Genomic DNA, 21,380 nt, shown 5'->3' with positions numbered 1-21,380 from the left:
TTTGAGGAGAACTCGGAAAGACACAGGCCATCACCATGGACTCAACCAAAAAGGATGAATGCATGTTGTGTGCATGCTGCATACCTATGTGTTCAAAGTAAAACGTGTGTACTGAACAGAGCATTTGCCATCCAGAAGCATTTATTGTATTTGTAATCATGCTTTTGTATCATATTTTATGAAGAAGACTAGTCAGTTGGCAATATGGCGCCACCTGTTGTCATCTTCTCTCTGCTCTGATTCCCAAATGTGGTCAAACATTAATATAGTATATACAACAGTAATGAAAAAATCACACAAAATATGACTCTTTTTTTTTTTTTTTAATAGTTGTTAACTTAAAATGGCACCAAATAGTACCCCCAAAGCAAACCTTTCGGTATGCCAACATTTCTTCAGCTACTTTCAGGGCAGGGTCGGATGATGATGAGCTACAATAAAATGCATCATGGCCTCACTTCAATTCAAGGGTCGCGGGGGGCGCTGGAGCCTATCCCAGCTGTCATAGGGCGAGAGGCAGGGTACACCCTGGACAGGTCGCCAGTCTGTCGCAGGGCCAACACACAGGGACAGACAACCATTCACACTCACGTTCACACCTAATGGCAATTTGGATTATCCAATTAACCTATCCCCACAAGCTGCATGTCTTTGGACGGTGGGAGGAAGCCGGAGTACCCGGAGGGAACCCACGCAAACACGGGGAGAACATGCAAACTCCACACAGAAAGACCCCAGCCTGATGTTGGAATTGAACTCAGGACCTTCTTGCTGTGCGGCAACAGTGCTAACCACCGTGCCACCGTGCTGCCCAATTCAATTCAATTGTATTTATATAGCGCCAAATCACAACAAAAGTCGCCTCAAGGCGCTTCATAGATACAGAGAAAAACCCAACAATCATATGACCCCCTTTGAGCAAGCACTTTGGCGACAGTGGGAAGGAAAAACTCCCTTTTAACAGGAAGAAACCTCCGGCAGAACCAGGCTCAGGGAGGGGCGGCCATCTGCTGCGACCGGTTGGGGTGAGAGAAGGAAGACAGGATAAAGACATGCTGTGGAAGAGAGACAGAGGTTAATAACAGATATACACTACATTTTCATCAATGACATTTTTCATAAAGCAAGCCTACAAAAGCCTATATGTCATGGTCCTGGGTCATTTTGACCCAGTGTTCTTAGTTTTCCTGTAGTTTTGTATTTTGTTCCTTATGTCCATTGGATTGGTTGGTTTGGTATTTGGATTCCCCCTGTGTCCATGTTTTTATTGTGGTGTTTGTTCTGGTACCGTGTTCCCATCCTTTGTGTTCTGTGTTCTCCTCATCCCCCCATATTCATCCTTCTTCTCTGCCTCTCTCTCTCTGTGCTCATCTCTGTGTACTGTGTTGTGTTTAAGGTCCACATCTTGGTGTCAGTATTTTCAGTTTCGTGTCCTCCCTGCTCGCTAATTGTCTTCAGCTGTGTTCCCCGTGTGTTCCCACTTCTCTCATTACCTTCTGTGTATTTATGTCAGAGTGTCCCTTTGTTCTGTGTTGCGTCGTCCCTCTAGGTTGTGTGCATTTACCGTGTCTTCCCAGCGCCTCAGCTTTAGTTGCTCCCAGGTTAGTTATTGTATGGCTTCTTACGTTCCTGTTAATAAAGACCTGCCTTTGAGGTCATCACCGTGTGTCTAGAGCTGTGCATTTGGGTCCTCTCTTGCCTTTACACAGCTGCCACTTGACACTATATTTAGATGAAGGTCAGATGGAGGTCTCAGACTGCTTGCTGCTGGATTGGAAAAGAAAACACCAAAAAAGAGCCACGTGACAGCAACTGCAACATTGCTACTAAATTTGAAAAGTGACTTGTTGATGACTTGTGATGTGTTGGAGCTTTTGCTCCATAACCTTTTAGTTCATGGTGCGCAGAAATCATTTGAGCCACATGTGATTCCGAAGATCCTCCAGGGTGAAGCGGTCCTTGTAGTGCTTCCTCAGACACCCCGTCAAAAAATCCCTGCATTCTTTACAGAAATGAAATACTCTTGTTAAAGTTATCCACAAAGTTATTTCACCTTTCTTATATCAACAGCCCTTTTGGCAGAAATCTTACTGTTTGAAATGTCAGCTAAAATCGGTGGGTTTTGGTTGATGATCTTGTAGTCGCAGTCAAATGGTAACTTGTTGTGTAACAGCTGGTACATCACAACACCCAGCTGCCAGGCTGTAGTATATTCTGCAGAGCAGAAGCCGTACATGAACCACTCTGGACTATAGTAGATCCTGGTTCCTAAAACACAAAGATAAGAAGAATTAATGGGGAGGGAACATGATGTGGAGACAGTTCATGACAGCACAACGCTGTGGCTGAAAACATACCTGCGTTCCTCCTGAACCTTTGTCCCGGAGTAAACGTGACTCCACAGCCAAAATCGATGTATCGCACTCGGGGTTCCTCCGAAGATGTTTCAATTAGAATGTTGTGTGGTTTAATATCTCGGTGGAAAACCCCCTTGTTATCCATCGTAATGGCTGCGTCAACTAGTTGCTTCATTATGACCTAAAAGAAAGGAAGCCATATTTGGAGCACAGGACATTCTCTATGAAAAACTGCTGTAAGCTCCAAATGCTCGTCACTTACCTTAACATGTGTCTCTGACAGAGGTTTATCTGTAGTTTTGAGGTAATTGTCTAAGTCCATGCAATTTTCTGGTTTCTCAAAAACCATAATAAGCTCATCTTCCAGATCAAACCAGTCAAGTAGAAGTGGGGTTATACTGCTTTCCGTATCGTGTGGTCCAGCCCCAACTTGTATCAGTAGCGCCACCTCCAGGGGAACATCAGTACTTTTCCCATTCCAATCCTTCAGAAGGAAAGTTACTTCAGGTCAGTATTCAGAATTTCAACAAAAGTAGCTATCAGCGTACAGACAGTTTTGAAATAGTCACAAAATGACCTGATCTTTAAAAAGCATTCTTTCCACTGAAACATGTCAGTTTAAACAATAAGGTGACCCACTGTTCATAGAATTCGACCATATTTCCTGACGATTTCACACACAACTGTGAGACCAGTCTGGTTCATGCACGGAGGAAATACGTGCCTTATGCTTGATGCCTGAGAAGGCCTGAAATAATATAAATACCTGCTGGAATAAGAAAAGACGCTTACCATTGTTGTGCGTGCAAGTCTGCGCTGTTGAACATGTTTGATTGCCACCTGCATTAAAGACATTTTCTGGGTTAGAGAAGTACAAACAGGAATAAACTGAAGATCTGTGAAATGCAAATGTAAGAAGCCATACTGGAAAACTGTCTTTTATGCGTATTCCAGAAAACACGGTGGCAAAGCCTCCATGACCCAGCACCTCCAGCTCTTGATATTTTTCCAGGAAGTCTTCTGCAGACACACAGGAAAAACATACAGGTTATGACTTGTTACACAGAAAACAGCTGGCACAGTCCTATAGAGCTTTGCTATAACATTTCTATTAATTGGTAAATAGCAGCTACATTTTAACAGATTAGTAGGTAGGTAACGTCACTACTGCCCAGAGTGTCTCTTATTGTCGATTGGTCCCACAGGAATCAAACCCAATCTCAAACCCCAGGACAAATTCTAAAGGATCTTGTGATCCAGCTCAGAAATATTGCCATTATCTTACCTTTTCTGTCAGTGCCGGATATCCTCGGTGAGTCACATGTTTCAGAGGGTTCCTGGGTGGGACTCTCCTCTGGGCTCGTTGTCCTGCTTTTTTTGCTGGATGGTCCCTCAGATTCGTCACTAGTGCTCTTCCGTTTGTTGCTCCTCTTAATTATACTAGAGTCGCTTGAAGGCACTATGAGAAGGCCAACTAAAATGGAAAAAGTAGTTTGACTTTAAGCATTTTCAGTCCAACTCTGTGTCAACTGCTTTCTACTGACTTTCTAAGGTCTGGCAATCGTGCATTAAAGCAATAACTGCACACTGAAAATCAACACAAAGAAGGCTAAATGAACCAACTACAAAGTTAAAGACCGTTAAGTACACAGTTAAAGTCACAAAATAAACTACATAGCCAAGATAATGTCACAGCTAAAACAGGTCTTATCACTTACATTTCAAACTGGATTCCCCAGAAACAAAGTGGCTGGGACCCGGTTTTGGACCTCCACTGCTTTTGCTTTTTTTGGGGGATTTGTCCAGTCTTTCAGGTAAGTCCCTTCTCTTTCTTCCCTCTATTCTTCCATCTGGAGTCATCTTCACCAGTGTGGAGATGCAAGGCTCTGTTTGGTGTCCTGAAATCAACAAAAGATGATTTAAGTCAAATTCAGTTGCCTCAAATAAAAACCCAGAAGCATGCATAATTACCATATGAATCCCATTTGACTTACCTAGAGGGTTATTCAGATCCACAGGACGTGGTGCAGTATAAGTTGGCCAAGACTTTGACATTGTGTGATACATTTAGGTTAATTTAGTTTCAGGATTTCACTCTTCACTCTGCAAAGATGCAATGAGCTGTGTGTGAGAACTATGATCTTTAGTGTCTTATAACAATGTCTTATAACAACGAGGTGATGACATCACAAGATTTTGGAATTCTTGGTTTCCATAGCTACAGAACATCAGCCTGGGCTAGGCAGTAGTTTCTGGTGAAGGCAAAGTTCTGTAAAGATTTATTTAGGGGTGCAATATTGCAAAAACTGTAGCGCAGCTGCATAAATGCATGTTTATAGAGGGCTGCTTCAAGGTGGGAACTGTGCTTCTACAACAAAGGCCATAAAACTAGTTAGGAACAAGCAATGGATATTATAGATAATATTGTAGCTATTATACCAACAAGAAGGACTCTCTTTGGGCAGCATTTACTTGTAAGGCAGTAGTGAAGGCTAATGGATAGCTTTGCAGGCTAAAAGCTAGCAGCACAGGTTAAGTCAAAATTCACTTGATTTCAGTTTTATTTACAGCACCAAATCACAAAAACAGTTGCCTAAAGGTGCTGGAATGTGTTGACTGATCTATAAATCGTATCTGTGCGCATTATTGTGACTAGTTACTCACTAAATGTATGAGCAGTATTGGATGTAATGCATAATAAAATTATGCGTTACTGTGATGAGGTTATATTTTTCAAGGTTCAAAGGCTATAGAAAGAAAGCACGTGTAGCCCAGTGAATTTGAACTTCCACAGTTATTCTTTTTCCTTTCCTGCCTAATGTATTTTCTTATAATTTCTCAATAATTTATTTGCTCTGTTTTACCTAACCTCCGACTGTCTTGGTGAGTGTTGTGGAAGTTAGTATTGTTAGCTGATGTAACAAGCATGGTACCTGCTTCCCAACTCTATTGGTGTGGTTTTTTTTCTTTTTTTCTTTAACCGCTGGTTGTTCATATTTATGTTCCACTTGTATACCTCATCTGTTTGTATGTTGTATACTCACTGATTGTTCAATAAAGTTCTTGTTAAAATTACACACATATATATATATATTAGGGGTGCAACAATACACAAAATTCACGGTTCGGTTCGATACTTTGGTGTCACGGTTCGATATTTTTTCGATACAAAAAAAATGTTCATGCCTTTTTAATTTGTCATTTATTAAAATTATAAATATATATTTTAACTCAAAAGTACAGTTTTTAAATTTAACCCTAACCCTTGTGCGTGTTTTTTATTTTGACAGCGAATGCGCACCTGCGGACCACTTATGTGCAGCCCTGGTTATTTAGCTCATCATATCGCAGCCACAGAAATTCTTTTGTCCATGAAACCATAAAGCTGCACTTTCTTTTTGCCTTATAGTCTGATTTGTCATAACTTCTCCGTTTTATGGTAAGCTTTTCTTTGGCTGTCACTTCTTCACCCTGACCTGTCTTATTTGGCTCAGCAGAACTAAAATATATATCCTGCTGCTTTTACACACGCACTCACATAACGCTCAGCGATTCTCTGCGCGATCAACCTCTCACATGTTTAAGCTGCGGGAGATTTCACTTGTCATGTTTGCATAGTAAGCTAACGATTGATAAGACGATGTCAGAGGAATTGGTGCACAAATTATCATCACTCACCAATCAGTGCTGTCGCTCTCTATACACAGTTCGTGCGATTGCAAAGTGAAAGCAAAAAACAAGCGCAAATTCAAACGCGATTTCAATATGTCACATATTGACAGTATATAAGTATTGTCTTGAGCACTGTTAGTGCCAACATATATAAATGGCAAAATAAAATAAAAATACTTCATGAATATCTCATAATTGTATATATTTGTGCATTTGAGCTGAGCATTGAGCGGGGACTTTTCACTATCGATCGATTATGATCAATGACAGTGAACCTGAGCACCTCCCCTACCTTTGGTGTGCGCTCACGCAGCTTGTAGAAAAAGTTTAGTGTGGAAGAAGTGGAGAAGGTGGAGCTGAAAAGCTGACATAAAACAATTAAAACTAAAAATGGCTGCAGCAAAATGTGTCGATTTAACCGCCATGTTAGCTGTCAGTGCTGCTGCACCAGCAGCAAGCGGTAACAACTAGTGACAGCCAGTGAGAACCAGCAACAACCGGTAACCAAGCCTCACAGTCAAATATTGTTTGAAACAGATACTTGGATTTCAAATAATTTAGAACTGATAGTACCATTTATGTGATGCTCCTCTTCTATCCAAATCACCTGAAAGGCAACAAAAAAGATTCTCTATCCCTGGTGATTGCTGCAACCAGCAGCACAGCAGTGAAAAAAAAGCAGTGATCATTTGTATGTAAACAACACATGAGTTATTGGATGTGATCGCTACAGGTTATCACATCCAATATGGCAACAGCTCTTGAGCAATGTGTGCATGACATGACAAAGGTTAATAAGAGGCCTAACATTGTAGAGGGAAGCCAAAGTGTTTGAGGAGAACTCGGAAAGACACAGGCCATCACCATGGACTCAACCAAAAAGGATGAATGCATGTTGTGTGCATGCTGCATACCTATGTGTTCAAAGTAAAACGTGTGTACTGAACAGAGCATTTGCCATCCAGAAGCATTTATTGTATTTGTAATCATGCTTTTGTATCATATTTTATGAAGAAGACTAGTCAGTTGGCAATATGGCGCCACCTGTTGTCATCTTCTCTCTGCTCTGATTCCCAAATGTGGTCAAACATTAATATAGTATATACAACAGTAATGAAAAAATCACACAAAATATGACTCTTTTTTTTTTTTTTTAATAGTTTTTAACTTAAAATGGCACCAAATAGTATACCCCCAAAGCAAACCTTTCGGTATGCCAACATTTCTTCAGCTACTTTCAGGGCAGGGTCGGATGATGATGAGCTACAATAAAATGCATCATGGCCTCAATTCAATTCAAGGGTCGCGGGGGGCGCTGGAGCCTATCCCAGCTGTCATAGGGCGAGAGGCAGGGTACACCCTGGACAGGTCGCCAGTCTGTTGCAGGGCCAACACACAGGGACAGACAACCATTCGCACTCACATTCACACCTAATGGCAATTTGGATTTTCCAATTAACCTATCCCCACAAGCTGCATGTCTTTGGACGGTGGGAGGAAGCCGGAGTACCCGGAGGGAACCCACGCAAACACGGGGAGAACATGCAAACTCCACACAGAAAGACCCCGGCCTGATGTTGGAATTAAACTCAGGACCTTCTTGCTGTGCGGCAACAGTGCTAACCACCGTGCCACCGTGCTGCCCAATTCAATTCAATTCAATTGTATTTATATAGCGCCAAATCACAACAAAAGTCGCCTCAAGGCACTTCATAGATACAGAGAAAAACCCAACAATCATATGACCCCCTTTGAGCAAGCACTTTGGCGACAGTGGGAAGGAAAAACTCCCTTTTAACAGGAAGAAACCTCCGGCAGAACCAGGCTCAGGGAGGGGCGGCCATCTGCTGCGACCGGTTGGGGTGAGAGAAGGAAGACAGGATAAAGACATGCTGTGGAAGAGAGACAGAGGTTAATAACAGATATACACTACATTTTCATCAATGACATTTTCCATAAAGCAAGCCTACAAAAGCCTATATGTCATGGTCCTGGGTCATTTTGACCCAGTGTTCTTAGTTTTCCTGTAGTTTTGTATTTTGTTCCTTATGTCCATTGGATTGGTTGGTTTGGTATTTGGATTCCCCCTGTGTCCATGTTTTTATTGTGGTGTTTGTTCTGGTACCGTGTTCCCATCCTTTGTGTTCTGTGTTCTCCTCATCCCCCCATATTCATCCTTCTTCTCTGCCTCTCTCTCTCTGTGCTCATCTCTGTGTACTGTGTTGTGTTTAAGGTCCACATCTTGGTGTCAGTATTTTCAGTTTCGTGTCCTCCCTGCTCGCTAATTGTCTTCAGCTGTGTTCCCCGTGTGTTCCCACTTCTCTCATTACCTTCTGTGTATTTATGTCAGAGTGTCCCTTTGTTCTGTGTTGCGTCGTCCCTCTAGGTTGTGTGCATTTACCGTGTCTTCCCAGCGCCTCAGCTTTAGTTGCTCCCAGGTTAGTTATTGTATGGCTTCTTACGTTCCTGTTAATAAAGACCTGCCTTTGAGGTCATCACCGTGTGTCTAGAGCTGTGCATTTGGGTCCTCTCTTGCCTTCACACAGCCGCCGCTTGACACTATATTTAGATGAAGGTCAGATGGAGGTCTCAGACTGCTTGCTGCTGGATTGGAAAAGAAAACACCAAAAAAGAGCCACGTGACAGCAACTGCAACATTGCTACTAAATTTGAAAAGTGACTTGTTGATGACTTGTGATGTGTTGGAGCTTTTGCTCCATAACCTTTTAGTTCATGGTGCGCAGAAATCATTTGAGCCACATGTGATTCCGAAGATCCTCCAGGGTGAAGCGGTCCTTGTAGTGCTTCCTCAGACACCCCGTCAAAAAATCCCTGCATTCTTTACAGAAATGAAATACTCTTGTTAAAGTTATCCACAAAGTTATTTCACCTTTCTTATATCAACAGCCCTTTTGGCAGAAATCTTACTGTTTGAAATGTCAGCTAAAATCGGTGGGTTTTGGTTGATGATCTTGTAGTCGCAGTCAAATGGTAACTTGTTGTGTAACAGCTGGTACATCACAACACCCAGCTGCCAGGCTGTAGTATATTCTGCAGAGCAGAAGCCGTACATGAACCACTCTGGACTATAGTAGATCCTGGTTCCTAAAACACAAAGATAAGAAGAATTAATGGGGAGGGAACATGATGTGGAGACAGTTCATGACAGCACAACGCTGTGGCTGAAAACATACCTGCGTTCCTCCTGAACCTTTGTCCCGGAGTAAACGTGACTCCACAGCCAAAATCGATGTATCGCACTCGGGGTTCCTCCGAAGATGTTTCAATTAGAATGTTGTGTGGTTTAATATCTCGGTGGAAAACCCCCTTGTTATCCATCGTAATGGCTGCGTCAACTAGTTGCTTCATTATGACCTAAAAGAAAGGAAGCCATATTTGGAGCACAGGACATTCTCTATGAAAAACTGCTGTAAGCTCCAAATGCTCGTCACTTACCTTAACATGTGTCTCTGACAGAGGTTTATCTGTAGTTTTGAGGTAATTGTCTAAGTCCATGCAATTTTCTGGTTTCTCAAAAACCATAATAAGCTCATCTTCCAGATCAAACCAGTCAAGTAGAAGTGGGGTTATACTGCTTTCCGTATCGTGTGGTCCAGCCCCAACTTGTATCAGTAGCGCCACCTCCAGGGGAACATCAGTACTTTTCCCATTCCAATCCTTCAGAAGGAAAGTTACTTCAGGTCAGTATTCAGAATTTCAACAAAAGTAGCTATCAGCGTACAGACAGTTTTGAAATAGTCACAAAATGACCTGATCTTTAAAAAGCATTCTTTCCACTGAAACATGTCAGTTTAAACAATAAGGTGACCCACTGTTCATAGAATTCGACCATATTTCCTGACGATTTCACACACAACTGTGAGACCAGTCTGGTTCATGCACGGAGGAAATACGTGCCTTATGCTTGATGCCTGAGAAGGCCTGAAATAATATAAATACCTGCTGGAATAAGAAAAGACGCTTACCATTGTTGTGCGCGCAAGTCTGCGCTGTTGAACATGTTTGATTGCCACCTGCATTAAAGACATTTTCTGGGTTAGAGAAGTACAAACAGGAATAAACTGAAGATCTGTGAAATGCAAATGTAAGAAGCCATACTGGAAAACTGTCTTTTATGCGTATTCCAGAAAACACGGTGGCAAAGCCTCCATGACCCAGCACCTCCAGCTCTTGATATTTTTCCAGGAAGTCTTCTGCAGACACACAGGAAAAACATACAGGTTATGACTTGTTACACAGAAAACAGCTGGCACAGTCCTATAGAGCTTTGCTATAACATTTCTATTAATTGGTAAATAGCAGCTACATTTTAGCAGATTAGTAGGTAGGTAACGTCACTACTGCCCAGAGTGTCTCTTATTGTCGATTGGTCCCACAGGAATCAAACCCAATCTCAAACCCCAGGACAAATTCTAAAGGATCTTGTGATCCAGCTCAGAAATATTGCCATTATCTTACCTTTTCTGTCAGTGCCGGATATCCTCGGTGAGTCACATGTTTCAGAGGGTTCCTGGGTGGGACTCTCCTCTGGGCTCGTTGTCCTGCTTTTTTTGCTGGATGGTCCCTCAGATTCGTCACTAGTGCTCTTCCGTTTGTTGCTCCTCTTAATTATACTAGAGTCGCTTGAAGGCACTATGAGAAGGCCAACTAAAATGGAAAAAGTAGTTTGACTTTAAGCATTTTCAGTCCAACTCTGTGTCAACTGCTTTCTACTGACTTTCTAAGGTCTGGCAATCGTGCATTAAAGCAATAACTGCACACTGAAAATCAACACAAAGAAGGCTAAATGAACCAACTACAAAGTTAAAGACCGTTAAGTACACAGTTAAAGTCACAAAATAAACTACATAGCCAAGATAATGTCACAGCTAAAACAGGTCTTATCACTTACATTTCAAACTGGATTCCCCAGAAACAAAGTGGCTGGGACCCGGTTTTGGACCTCCACTGCTTTTGCTTTTTTTGGGGGATTTGTCCAGTCTTTCAGGTAAGTCCCTTCTCTTTCTTCCCTCTATTCTTCCATCTGGAGTCATCTTCACCAGTGTGGAGATGCAAGGCTCTGTTTGGTGTCCTGAAATCAACAAAAGATGATTTTGTTTAAGTCAAATTCAGTTGCCTCAAATAAAAACCCAGAAGCATGCATAATTACCATATGAATCCCATTTGACTTACCTAGAGGGTTATTCAGATCCACAGGACGTGGTGCAGTATAAGTTGGCCAAGACTTTGACATTGTGTGATTCATTTAGGTTAATTTAGTTTCAGGATTTCACTCTTCACTCTGCAAAGATGCAATGAGCTGTGTGTGAGAACTATGATCTTTAGTGTCTTATAACAATGTCTTATAACAACGAGGTGATGACATCACAAGATTTTGGAATTCTTGGTTTCCATAGCTACAGAACATCAGCCTGGGCTAGGCAGTAGTTTCTGGTGAAGGCAAAGTTCTGTAAAGATTTATTTAGGGGTGCAATATTGCAAAAACTGTAGCGCAGCTGCATAAATGCATGTTTATAGAGGGCTGCTTCAAGGTGGGAACTGTGCTTCTACAACAAAGGCCATAAAACTAGTTAGGAACAAGCAATGGATATTATAGATAATATTGTAGCTATTATACCAACAAGAAGGACTCTCTTTGGGCAGCATTTACTTGTAAGGCAGTAGTGAAGGCTAATGGATAGCTTTGCAGGCTAAAAGCTAGCAGCACAGGTTAAGTCAAAATTCACTTGATTTCAGTTTTATTTACAGCACCAAATCACAAAAACAGTTGCCTAAAGGTGCTGGAATGTGTTGACTGATCTATAAATCGTATCTGTGCGCATTATTGTGACTAGTTACTCACTAAATGTATGAGCAGTATTGGATGTAATGCATAATAAAATTATGCGTTACTGTGATGAGGTTATATTTTTCAAGGTTCAAAGGCTATAGAAAGAAAGCACGTGTAGCCCAGTGAATTTGAACTTCCACAGTTATTCTTTTTCCTTTCCTGCCTAATGTATTTTCTTATAATTTCTCAATAATTTATTTGCTCTGTTTTACCTAACCTCCGACTGTCTTGGTGAGTGTTGTGGAAGTTAGTATTGTTAGCTGATGTAACAAGCATGGTACCTGCTTCCCAACTCTATCGGTGTGGTTTTTTTTCTTTTTTTCTTTAACCGCTGGTTGTTCATATTTATGTTCCACTTGTATACCTCATCTGTTTGTATGTTGTATACTCACTGATTGTTCAATAAAGTTCTTGTTAAAATTACACACATATATATATATATTAGGGGTGCAACAATACACAAAATTCACGGTTCGGTTCGATACTTTGGTGTCACGGTTCGATATTTTTTTGATACAAAAAAAATGTTCATGCCTTTTTAATTTGTCATTTATTAAAATTATAAATATATATTTTAACTCAAAAGTACAGTTTTTAAATTTAACCCTAACCCTTGTGCGTGTTTTTTATTTTGACAGCGAATGCGCACCTGCGGACCACTTATGTGCAGCCCTGGTTATTTAGCTCATCATATCGCAGCCACAGAAATTCTTTTGTCCATGAAACCATAAAGCTGCACTTTCTTTTTGCCTTATAGTCTGATTTGTCATAACTTCTCCGTTTTGTGGTAAGCTTTTCTTTGGCTGTCACTTCTTCACCCTGACCTGTCTTATTTGGCTCAGCAGAACTAAAATATATATCCTGCTGCTTTTACACACGCACTCACATAACGCTCAGCGATTCTCTGCGCGATCAACCTCTCACATGTTTAAGCTGCGGGAGATTTCACTTGTCATGTTTGCATAGTAAGCTAACGATTGATAAGACGATGTCAGAGGAATTGGTGCACAAATTATCATCACTCACCAATCAGTGCTGTCGCTCTCTATACACAGTTCGTGCGATTGCAAAGTGAAAGCAAAAAACAAGCGCAAATTCAAACGCGATTTCAATATGTCACATATTGACAGTATATAAGTATTGTCTTGAGCACTGTTAGTGCCAACATATATAAATGGCAAAATAAAATAAAAATACTTCATGAATATCTCATAATTGTATATATTTGTGCATTTGAGCTGAGCATTGAGCGGGGACTTTTCACTATCGATCGATTATGATCAATGACAGTGAACCTGAGCACCTCCCCTACCTTTGGTGTGCGCTCACGCAGCTTGTAGAAAAAGTTTAGTGTGGAAGAAGTGGAGAAGGTGGAGCTGAAAAGCTGACATAAAACAATTAAAACTAAAAATGGGTGCAGCAAAATGTGTCGATTTAACCGCCATGTTAGCTGTCAGTGCTGCTGCACCAGCAGCAAGCGGTAACAACTAGTGACAACCAGTGAGAACCAGCAACAACCGGTAACCAAGCCTCACAGTCAAATATTGTTTGAAACAGATACTTGGATTTCAAATAATTTAGAACTGATACTACCATTTATGTGATGCTCCTCTTCTATCCAAATCACCTGAAAGGCAACAAAAAAGATTCTCTATCCCTGGTGATTGCTGCAACCAGCAGCACAGCAGTGAAAAAAAAGCAGTGATCATTTGTATGTAAACAACACATGAGTTATTGGATGTGATCGCTACAGGTTATCACATCCAATATGGCAACAGCTCTTGAGCAATGTGTGCATGACATGACAAAGGTTAATAAGAGGCCTAACATTGTAGAGGGAAGCCAAAGTGTTTGAGGAGAACTCGGAAAGACACAGGCCATCACCATGGACTCAACCAAAAAGGATGAATGCATGTTGTGTGCATGCTGCATACCTATGTGTTCAAAGTAAAACGTGTGTACTGAACAGAGCATTTGCCATCCAGAAGCATTTATTGTATTTGTAATCATGCTTTTGTATCATATTTTATGAAGAAGACTAGTCAGTTGGCAATATGGCGCCACCTGTTGTCATCTTCTCTCTGCTCTGATTCCCAAATGTGGTCAAACATTAATATAGTATATACAACAGTAATGAAAAAATCACACAAAATATGACTCTTTTTTTTTTTTTTTAATAGTTGTTAACTTAAAATGGCACCAAATAGTACCCCCAAAGCAAACCTTTCGGTATGCCAACATTTCTTCAGCTACTTTCAGGGCAGGGTCGGATGATGATGAGCTACAATAAAATGCATCATGGCCTCACTTCAATTCAATTCAATTCAAGGGTCGCGGGGGGCGCTGGAGCCTATCCCAGCTGTCATAGGGCGAGAGGCAGGGTACACCCTGGACAGGTCGCCAGTCTGTCGCAGGGCCAACACACAGGGACAGACAACCATTCACACTCACGTTCACACCTAATGGCAATTTGGATTATCCAATTAACCTATCCCCACAAGCTGCATGTCTTTGGACGGTGGGAGGAAGCCGGAGTACCCGGAGGGAACCCACGCAAACACGGGGAGAACATGCAAACTCCACACAGAAAGACCCCGGCCTGATGTTGGAATTGAACTCAGGACCTTCTTGCTGTGCGGCAACAGTGCTAACCACCGTGCCACCGTGCTGCCCAATTCAATTCAATTGTATTTATATAGCGCCAAATCACAACAAAAGTCGCCTCAAGGCGCTTCATAGATACAGAGAAAAACCCAACAATCATATGACCCCCTTTGAGCAAGCACTTTGGCGACAGTGGGAAGGAAAAACTCCCTTTTAACAGGAAGAAACCTCCGGCAGAACCAGGCTCAGGGAGGGGCGGCCATCTGCTGCGACCGGTTGGGGTGAGAGAAGGAAGACAGGATAAAGACATGCTGTGGAAGAGAGACAGAGGTTAATAACAGATATACACTACATTTTCATCAATGACATTTTTCATAAAGCAAGCCTACAAAAGCCTATATGTCATGGTCCTGGGTCATTTTGACCCAGTGTTCTTAGTTTTCCTGTAGTTTTGTATTTTGTTCCTTATGTCCATTGGATTGGTTGGTTTGGTATTTGGATTCCCCCTGTGTCCATGTTTTTATTGTGGTGTTTGTTCTGGTACCGTGTTCCCATCCTTTGTGTTCTGTGTTCTCCTCATCCCCCCATATTCATCCTTCTTCTCTGCCTCTCTCTCTCTGTGCTCATCTCTGTGTACTGTGTTGTGTTTAAGGTCCACATCTTGGTGTCAGTATTTTCAGTTTCGTGTCCTCCCTGCTCGCTAATTGTCTTCAGCTGTGTTCCCCGTGTGTTCCCACTTCTCTCATTACCTTCTGTGTATTTATGTCAGAGTGTCCCTTTGTTCTGTGTTGCGTCGTCCCTCTAGGTTGTGTGCATTTACCGTGTCTTCCCAGCGCCTCAGCTTTAGTTGCTCCCAGGTTAGTTATTGTATGGCTTCTTACGTTCCTGTTAATAAAGACCTGCCTTTGAGGTCATCACCGTGTGTCTAGAGCTGTGCATTTGGGTCCTCTCTTGCCTTCACACAGCCGCCGCTTGACACTATATTTAGATGAAGGTCAGATGGAGGTCTCAGACTGCTTGCTGCTGGATTGGAAAAGAAAACACCAAAAAAGAGCCACGTGACAGCAACTGCAACATTGCTACTAAATTTGAAAAGTGACTTGTTGATGACTTGTGATGTGTTGGAGCTTTTGCTCCATAACCTTTTAGTTCATGGTGCGCAGAAATCATTTGAGCCACATGTGATTCCGAAGATCCTCCAGGGTGAAGCGGTCCTTGTAGTGCTTCCTCAGACACCCCGTCAAAAAATCCCTGCATTCTTTACAGAAATGAAATACTCTTGTTAAAGTTATCCACAAAGTTATTTCACCTTTCTTATATCAACAGCCCTTTTGGCAGAAATCTTACTGTTTGAAATGTCAGCTAAAATCGGTGGGTTTTGGTTGATGATCTTGTAGTCGCAGTCAAATGGTAACTTGTTGTGTAACAGCTGGTACATCACAACACCCAGCTGCCAGGCTGTAGTATATTCTGCAGAGCAGAAGCCGTACATGAACCACTCTGGACTATAGTAGATCCTGGTTCCTAAAACACAAAGATAAGAAGAATTAATGGGGAGGGAACATGATGTGGAGACAGTTCATGACAGCACAACGCTGTGGCTGAAAACATACCTGCGTTCCTCCTGAACCTTTGTCCCGGAGTAAACGTGACTCCACAGCCAAAATCGATGTATCGCACTCGGGGTTCCTCCGAAGATGTTTCAATTAGAATGTTGTGTGGTTTAATATCTCGGTGGAAAACCCCCTTGTTATCCATCGTAATGGCTGCGTCAACTAGTTGCTTCATTATGACCTAAAAGAAAGGAAGCCATATTTGGAGCACAGGACATTCTCTATGAAAAACTGCTGTAAGCTCCAAATGCTCGTCACTTACCTTAACATGTGTCTCTGACAGAGGTTTATCTGTAGTTTTGAGGTAATTGTCTAAGTCCATGCAATTTTCTGGTTTCTCAAAAACCATAATAAGCTCATCTTCCAGATCAAACCAGTCAAGTAGAAGTGGGGTTATACTGCTTTCCGTATCGTGTGGTCCAGCCCCAACTTGTATCAGTAGCGCCACCTCCAGGGGAACATCAGTACTTTTCCCATTCCAATCCTTCAGAAGGAAAGTTACTTCAGGTCAGTATTCAGAATTTCAACAAAAGTAGCTATCAGCGTACAGACAGTTTTGAAATAGTCACAAAATGACCTGATCTTTAAAAAGCATTCTTTCCACTGAAACATGTCAGTTTAAACAATAAGGTGACCCACTGTTCATAGAATTCGACCATATTTCCTGACGATTTCACACACAACTGTGAGACCAGTCTGGTTCATGCACGGAGGAAATACGTGCCTTATGCTTGATGCCTGAGAAGGCCTGAAATAATATAAATACCTGCTGGAATAAGAAAAGACGCTTACCATTGTTGTGCGCGCAAGTCTGCGCTGTTGAACATGTTTGATTGCCACCTGCATTAAAGACATTTTCTGGGTTAGAGAAGTACAAACAGGAATAAACTGAAGATCTGTGAAATGCAAATGTAAGAAGCCATACTGGAAAACTGTCTTTTATGCGTATTCCAGAAAACACGGTGGCAAAGCCTCCATGACCCAGCACCTCCAGCTCTTGATATTTTTCCAGGAAGTCTTCTGCAGACACACAGGAAAAACATACAGGTTATGACTTGTTACACAGAAAACAGCTGGCACAGTCCTATAGAGCTTTGCTATAACATTTCTATTAATTGGTAAATAGCAGCTACATTTTAGCAGATTAGTAGGTAGGTAACGTCACTACTGCCCAGAGTGTCTCTTATTGTCGATTGGTCCCACAGGAATCAAACCCAATCTCAAACCCCAGGACAAATTCTAAAGGATCTTGTGATCCAGCTCAGAAATATTGCCATTATCTTACCTTTTCTGTCAGTGCCGGATATCCTCGGTGAGTCACATGTTTCAGAGGGTTCCTGGGTGGGACTCTCCTCTGGGCTCGTTGTCCTGCTTTTTTTGCTGGATGGTCCCTCAGATTCGTCACTAGTGCTCTTCCGTTTGTTGCTCCTCTTAATTATACTAGAGTCGCTTGAAGGCACTATGAGAAGGCCAACTAAAATGGAAAAAGTAGTTTGACTTTAAGCATTTTCAGTCCAACTCTGTGTGTCAACTGCTTTCTACTGACTTTCTAAGGTCTGGCAATCGTGCATTAAAGCAATAACTGCACACTGAAAATCAACACAAAGAAGGCTAAATGAACCAACTACAAAGTTAAAGACCGTTAAGTACACGGTTAAAGTCACAAAATAAACTACATAGCCAAGATAATGTCACAGCTAAAACAGGTCTTATCACTTACATTTCAAACTGGATTCCCCAGAAACAAAGTGGCTGGGACCCGGTTTTGGACCTCCACTGCTTTTGCTTTTTTTGGGGGATTTGTCCAGTCTTTCAGGTAAGTCCCTTCTCTTTCTTCCCTCTATTCTTCCATCTGGAGTCATCTTCACCAGTGTGGAGATGCAAGGCTCTGTTTGGTGTCCTGAAATCAACAAAAGATGATTTTGTTTAAGTCAAATTCAGTTGCCTCAAATAAAAACCCAGAAGCATGCATAATTACCATATGAATCCCATTTGACTTACCTAGAGGGTTATTCAGATCCACAGGACGTGGTGCAGTATAAGTTGGCCAAGACTTTGACATTGTGTGATTCATTTAGGTTAATTTAGTTTCAGGATTTCACTCTTCACTCTGCAAAGATGCAATGAGCTGTGTGTGAGAACTATGATCTTTAGTGTCTTATAACAATGTCTTATAACAACGAAGTGATGACATCACAAGATTTTGGAATTCTTGGTTTCCATAGCTACAGAACATCAGCCTGGGCTAGGCAGTAGTTTCTGGTGAAGGCAAAGTTCTGTAAAGATTTATTTAGGGGTGCAATATTGCAAAAACTGTAGCGCAGCTGCATAAATGCATGTTTATAGAGGGCTGCTTCAAGGTGGGAACTGTGCTTCTACAACAAAGGCCATAAAACTAGTTAGGAACAAGCAATGGATATTATAGATAATATTGTAGCTATTATACCAACAAGAAGGACTCTCTTTGGGCAGCATTTACTTGTAAGGCAGTAGTGAAGGCTAATGGATAGCTTTGCAGGCTAAAAGCTAGCAGCACAGGTTAAGTCAAAATTCACTTGATTTCAGTTTTATTTACAGCACCAAATCACAAAAACAGTTGCCTAAAGGTGCTGGAATGTGTTGACTGATCTATAAATCGTATCTGTGCGCATTATTGTGACTAGTTACTCACTAAATGTATGAGCAGTATTGGATGTAATGCATAATAAAATTATGCGTTACTGTGATGAGGTTATATTTTTCAAGGTTCAAAGGCTATAGAAAGAAAGCACGTGTAGCCCAGTGAATTTGAACTTCCACAGTTATTCTTTTTCCTTTCCTGCCTAATGTATTTTCTTATAATTTCTCAATAATTTATTTGCTCTGTTTTACCTAACCTCCGACTGTCTTGGTGAGTGTTGTGGAAGTTAGTATTGTTAGCTGATGTAACAAGCATGGTACCTGCTTCCCAACTCTATCGGTGTGGGTTTTTTTTTCTTTTTTTCTTTAACCGCTGGTTGTTCATATTTATGTTCCACTTGTATACCTCATCTGTTTGTATGTTGTATACTCACTGATTGTTCAATAAAGTTCTTGTTAAAATTACACACATATATATATATATTAGGGGTGCAACAATACACAAAATTCACGGTTCGGTTCGATACTTTGGTGTCACGGTTCGATATTTTTTCGATACAAAAAAAATGTTCATGCCTTTTTAATTTGTCATTTATTAAAATTATGAATATATATTTTAACTCAAAAGTACAGTTTTTAAATTTAACCCTAACCCTTGTGCGTGTTTTTTATTTTGACAGCGAATGCGCACCTGCGGACCACTTATGTGCAGCCCTGGTTATTTAGCTCATCATATCGCAGCCACAGAAATTCTTTTGTCCATGAAACCATAAAGCTGCACTTTCTTTTTGCCTTATAGTCTGATTTGTCATAACTTCTCCGTTTTGTGGTAAGCTTTTCTTTGGCTGTCACTTCTTCACCCTGACCTGTCTTATTTGGCTCAGCAGAACTAAAATATATATCCTGCTGCTTTTACACACGCACTCACATAACGCTCAGCGATTCTCTGCGCGATCAACCTCTCACATGTTTAAGCTGCAGGAGATTTCACTTGTCATGTTTGCATAGTAAGCTAACGATTGATAAGACGATGTCAGAGGAATTGGTGCACAAATTATCATCACTCACCAATCAGTGCTGTCGCTCTCTATACACAGTTCGTGCGATTGCAAAGTGAAAGCAAAAAACAAGCGCAAATTCAAACGCGATTTCAATATGTCACATATTGACAGTATATAAGTATTGTCTTGAGCACTGTTAGTGCCAACATATATAAATGGCAAAATAAAATAAAAATACTTCATGAATATCTCATAATTGTATATATTTGTGCATTTGAGCTGAGCATTGAGCGGGGACTTTTCACTATCGATCGATTATGATCAATGACAGTGAACCTGAGCACCTCCCCTACCTTTGGTGTGCACTCACGCAGCTTGTAGAAAAAGTTTAGTGTGGAAGAAGTGGAGAAGGTGGAGCTGAAAAGCTGACATAAAACAATTAAAACTAAAAATGGGTGCAGCAAAATGTGTCGATTTAACCGCCATGTTAGCTGTCAGTGCTGCTGCACCAGCAGCAAGCGGTAACAACTAGTGACAACCAGTGAGAACCAGCAACAACCGGTAACCAAGCCTCACAGTCTAATATTGTTTGAAACAGATACTTGGATTTCAAATAATTTAGAACTGATAGTACCATTTATGTGATGCTCCTCTTCTATCCAAATCACCTGAAAGGCAACAAAAAAGATTCTCTATCCCTGGTGATTGCTGCAACCAGCAGCACAGCAGTGAAAAAAAAGCAGTGATCATTTGTATGTAAACAACACATGAGTTATTGGATGTGATCGCTACAGGTTATCACATCCAATATGGCAACAGCTCTTGAGCAATGTGTGCATGACATGACAAAGGTTAATAAGAGGCCTAACATTGTAGAGGGAAGCCAAAGTGTTTGAGGAGAACTCGGAAAGACACAGGCCATCACCATGGACTCAACCAAAAAGGATGAATGCATGTTGTGTGCATGCTGCATACCTATGTGTTCAAAGTAAAACGTGTGTACTGAACAGAGCATTTGCCATCCAGAAGCATTTATTGTATTTGTAATCATGCTTTTGTATCATATTTTATGAAGAAGACTAGTCAGTTGGCAATATGGCGCCACCTGTTGTCATCTTCTCTCTGCTCTGATTCCCAAATGTGGTCAAACATTAATATATAGTTTTTTATACACAAGTACTTGGAGAAACAAAGGTTTCTGGGGCAATGTGCTCATTTAAAGGCACATATAGGGCTAAGGGCTCAGTTCAAACACAGTGGGTTGTGGGGATTAATCCAGCTCCGACAAGTCTCAGGCGGATCTTACCGCTAGCAGCCCAGGAATAAAGCCCCCGAAGATCTGCCTCTTTCCGAAGACGACGGAGCAGGACAACAAAGCCGGCTCTCTTCCCCCGCTTCCTCCGACGAGGCCTCTGAAGCAAAATTGAGCTGACCGGCAAGAGTGGAGGTCAACCGGGTGCTGCGTCGCGCTCAAGCGGCGGTGGGAAAACAACGTCGTATCGTTGACTCTGAAAGTTATCCATAGCAGATTTGATCGGCAGTAACGCATGGCGATCATAAATCCGAAGGGAGATGACATCGGACAAAGCTGTAGCAAGAACACTTGCATAACATATGAAGTAAACAAACACACGGACGGAGGCAGCGGCACAGCCAAACACAG

At 41.5% G+C, this 21,380-nt stretch overlaps 3 protein-coding genes across 10 annotated transcripts; all 3 read right to left on the bottom strand.

The window, feature by feature from the left end:
* Nucleotides 1-301: 301 nt before the first annotated feature.
* LOC147309447 (serine/threonine-protein kinase pim-2-like) lies at nt 302-5,243 on the bottom strand. 2 transcript variants are annotated; one of them, XM_086269207.1, is made up of 10 exons: nt 4,352-5,243; nt 4,076-4,255; nt 3,643-3,831; nt 3,283-3,377; nt 3,150-3,197; nt 2,620-2,841; nt 2,358-2,538; nt 2,092-2,268; nt 1,887-2,002; nt 302-1,764 (listed from the first exon to the last, which is right to left on the bottom strand). In XM_086269207.1, exons 1-9 carry the CDS (start codon nt 4,422-4,424, stop codon nt 1,911-1,913), a joined length of 1,257 nt encoding a protein of 418 aa, XP_086125333.1. In that variant the 5' UTR covers nt 4,425-5,243; the 3' UTR covers nt 302-1,764; nt 1,887-1,910. The 2 variants fall into 2 exon arrangements, with proteins under 2 accessions (XP_086125333.1, XP_086125332.1); XM_086269206.1 differs by having other exon boundaries at nt 304-2,002; nt 4,352-5,241.
* Nucleotides 5,244-7,185: 1,942 nt separating this feature from the next.
* LOC147309446 (serine/threonine-protein kinase pim-2-like) lies at nt 7,186-12,435 on the bottom strand. Of its 3 annotated transcripts, XR_015125616.1 has the most exons (11): nt 11,223-11,331; nt 10,942-11,121; nt 10,509-10,697; nt 10,149-10,243; nt 10,016-10,063; nt 9,486-9,707; nt 9,224-9,404; nt 8,958-9,134; nt 8,753-8,868; nt 8,431-8,630; nt 7,186-7,921 (listed from the first exon to the last, which is right to left on the bottom strand). XR_015125616.1 is itself a non-coding variant. In XM_086268485.1 (9 exons), the coding sequence occupies exons 1-9, from the start codon at nt 11,293-11,295 to the stop codon at nt 8,777-8,779; spliced, it is 1,257 nt and encodes a 418-aa protein (XP_086124611.1). In that variant the 5' UTR covers nt 11,296-11,331; the 3' UTR covers nt 7,974-8,776. The 3 variants fall into 3 exon arrangements, 1 of the variants encoding a protein (XP_086124611.1); XR_015125617.1 differs by having other exon boundaries at nt 7,187-7,921; nt 8,431-8,868; nt 11,223-12,435; XM_086268485.1 differs by lacking the exon at nt 7,186-7,921 and having other exon boundaries at nt 7,974-8,868.
* Nucleotides 12,436-14,033: 1,598 nt separating this feature from the next.
* On the bottom strand, nt 14,034-21,182 carry LOC147309445 (serine/threonine-protein kinase pim-2-like). 5 transcript variants are annotated; one of them, XM_086268482.1, is made up of 12 exons: nt 21,024-21,182; nt 20,352-20,385; nt 18,099-18,207; nt 17,818-17,997; nt 17,383-17,571; nt 17,023-17,117; nt 16,890-16,937; nt 16,360-16,581; nt 16,098-16,278; nt 15,832-16,008; nt 15,627-15,742; nt 14,034-15,504 (listed from the first exon to the last, which is right to left on the bottom strand). In XM_086268482.1, the coding sequence occupies exons 3-11, from the start codon at nt 18,169-18,171 to the stop codon at nt 15,651-15,653; spliced, it is 1,257 nt and encodes a 418-aa protein (XP_086124608.1). In that variant the 5' UTR covers nt 18,172-18,207; nt 20,352-20,385; nt 21,024-21,182; the 3' UTR covers nt 14,034-15,504; nt 15,627-15,650. The 5 variants fall into 5 exon arrangements, 4 of the variants coding, with proteins under 4 accessions (XP_086124608.1, XP_086124606.1, XP_086124607.1 ...); XR_015125615.1 differs by having other exon boundaries at nt 14,036-14,795; nt 15,305-15,742; nt 21,024-21,181; XM_086268480.1 differs by having other exon boundaries at nt 14,035-15,742; nt 21,024-21,181.
* Nucleotides 21,183-21,380: the final 198 nt, after the last annotated feature.

This window comes from Aulonocara sp. 'chitande type north' Nkhata Bay, linkage group LG17 (genome assembly GCF_057382095.1).
Source record: "Aulonocara sp. 'chitande type north' Nkhata Bay isolate Kocher_YH1m ecotype deep benthic linkage group LG17, A_spYH_male_GT1.1, whole genome shotgun sequence".
NCBI lineage: Eukaryota > Metazoa > Chordata > Actinopteri > Cichliformes > Cichlidae > Aulonocara > Aulonocara sp. 'chitande type north' Nkhata Bay.
This window is presented reverse-complemented; position numbering and strand designations above follow the sequence as displayed.

Bases quoted from the DNA above. Each gene is read 5' to 3' on its own strand.
- LOC147309447 (XM_086269207.1), bottom strand. From the start codon at position 4,424: ATGTATCACACAATGTCAAAGTCTTGGCCAACTTATACTGCACCACGT. The intron at 3,832-4,075 runs GTAAGTGATAAG...TTTCCATTTTAG, and splicing joins TGGGGAATCCAGTTTGAAAT to TTGGCCTTCTCATAGTGCCT. The intron at 2,269-2,357 runs GTATGTTTTCAG...TTTGTGTTTTAG, and splicing joins AAGGTTCAGGAGGAACGCAG to GAACCAGGATCTACTATAGT.
- LOC147309446 (XM_086268485.1), bottom strand. From the start codon at position 11,295: ATGAATCACACAATGTCAAAGTCTTGGCCAACTTATACTGCACCACGT. The intron at 11,122-11,222 runs GTAAGTCAAATG...TGTTGATTTCAG, and splicing joins GGATCTGAATAACCCTCTAG to GACACCAAACAGAGCCTTGC. The intron at 9,708-10,015 runs GTAAGCGTCTTT...TTCCTTCTGAAG, and splicing joins GACTTGCGCGCACAACAATG to GATTGGAATGGGAAAAGTAC.
- LOC147309445 (XM_086268482.1), bottom strand. From the start codon at position 18,171: ATGAATCACACAATGTCAAAGTCTTGGCCAACTTATACTGCACCACGT. The intron at 17,572-17,817 runs GTAAGTGATAAG...TTTCCATTTTAG, and splicing joins TGGGGAATCCAGTTTGAAAT to TTGGCCTTCTCATAGTGCCT. The intron at 16,279-16,359 runs GTAAGTGACGAG...CCTTTCTTTTAG, and splicing joins TGTCAGAGACACATGTTAAG to GTCATAATGAAGCAACTAGT.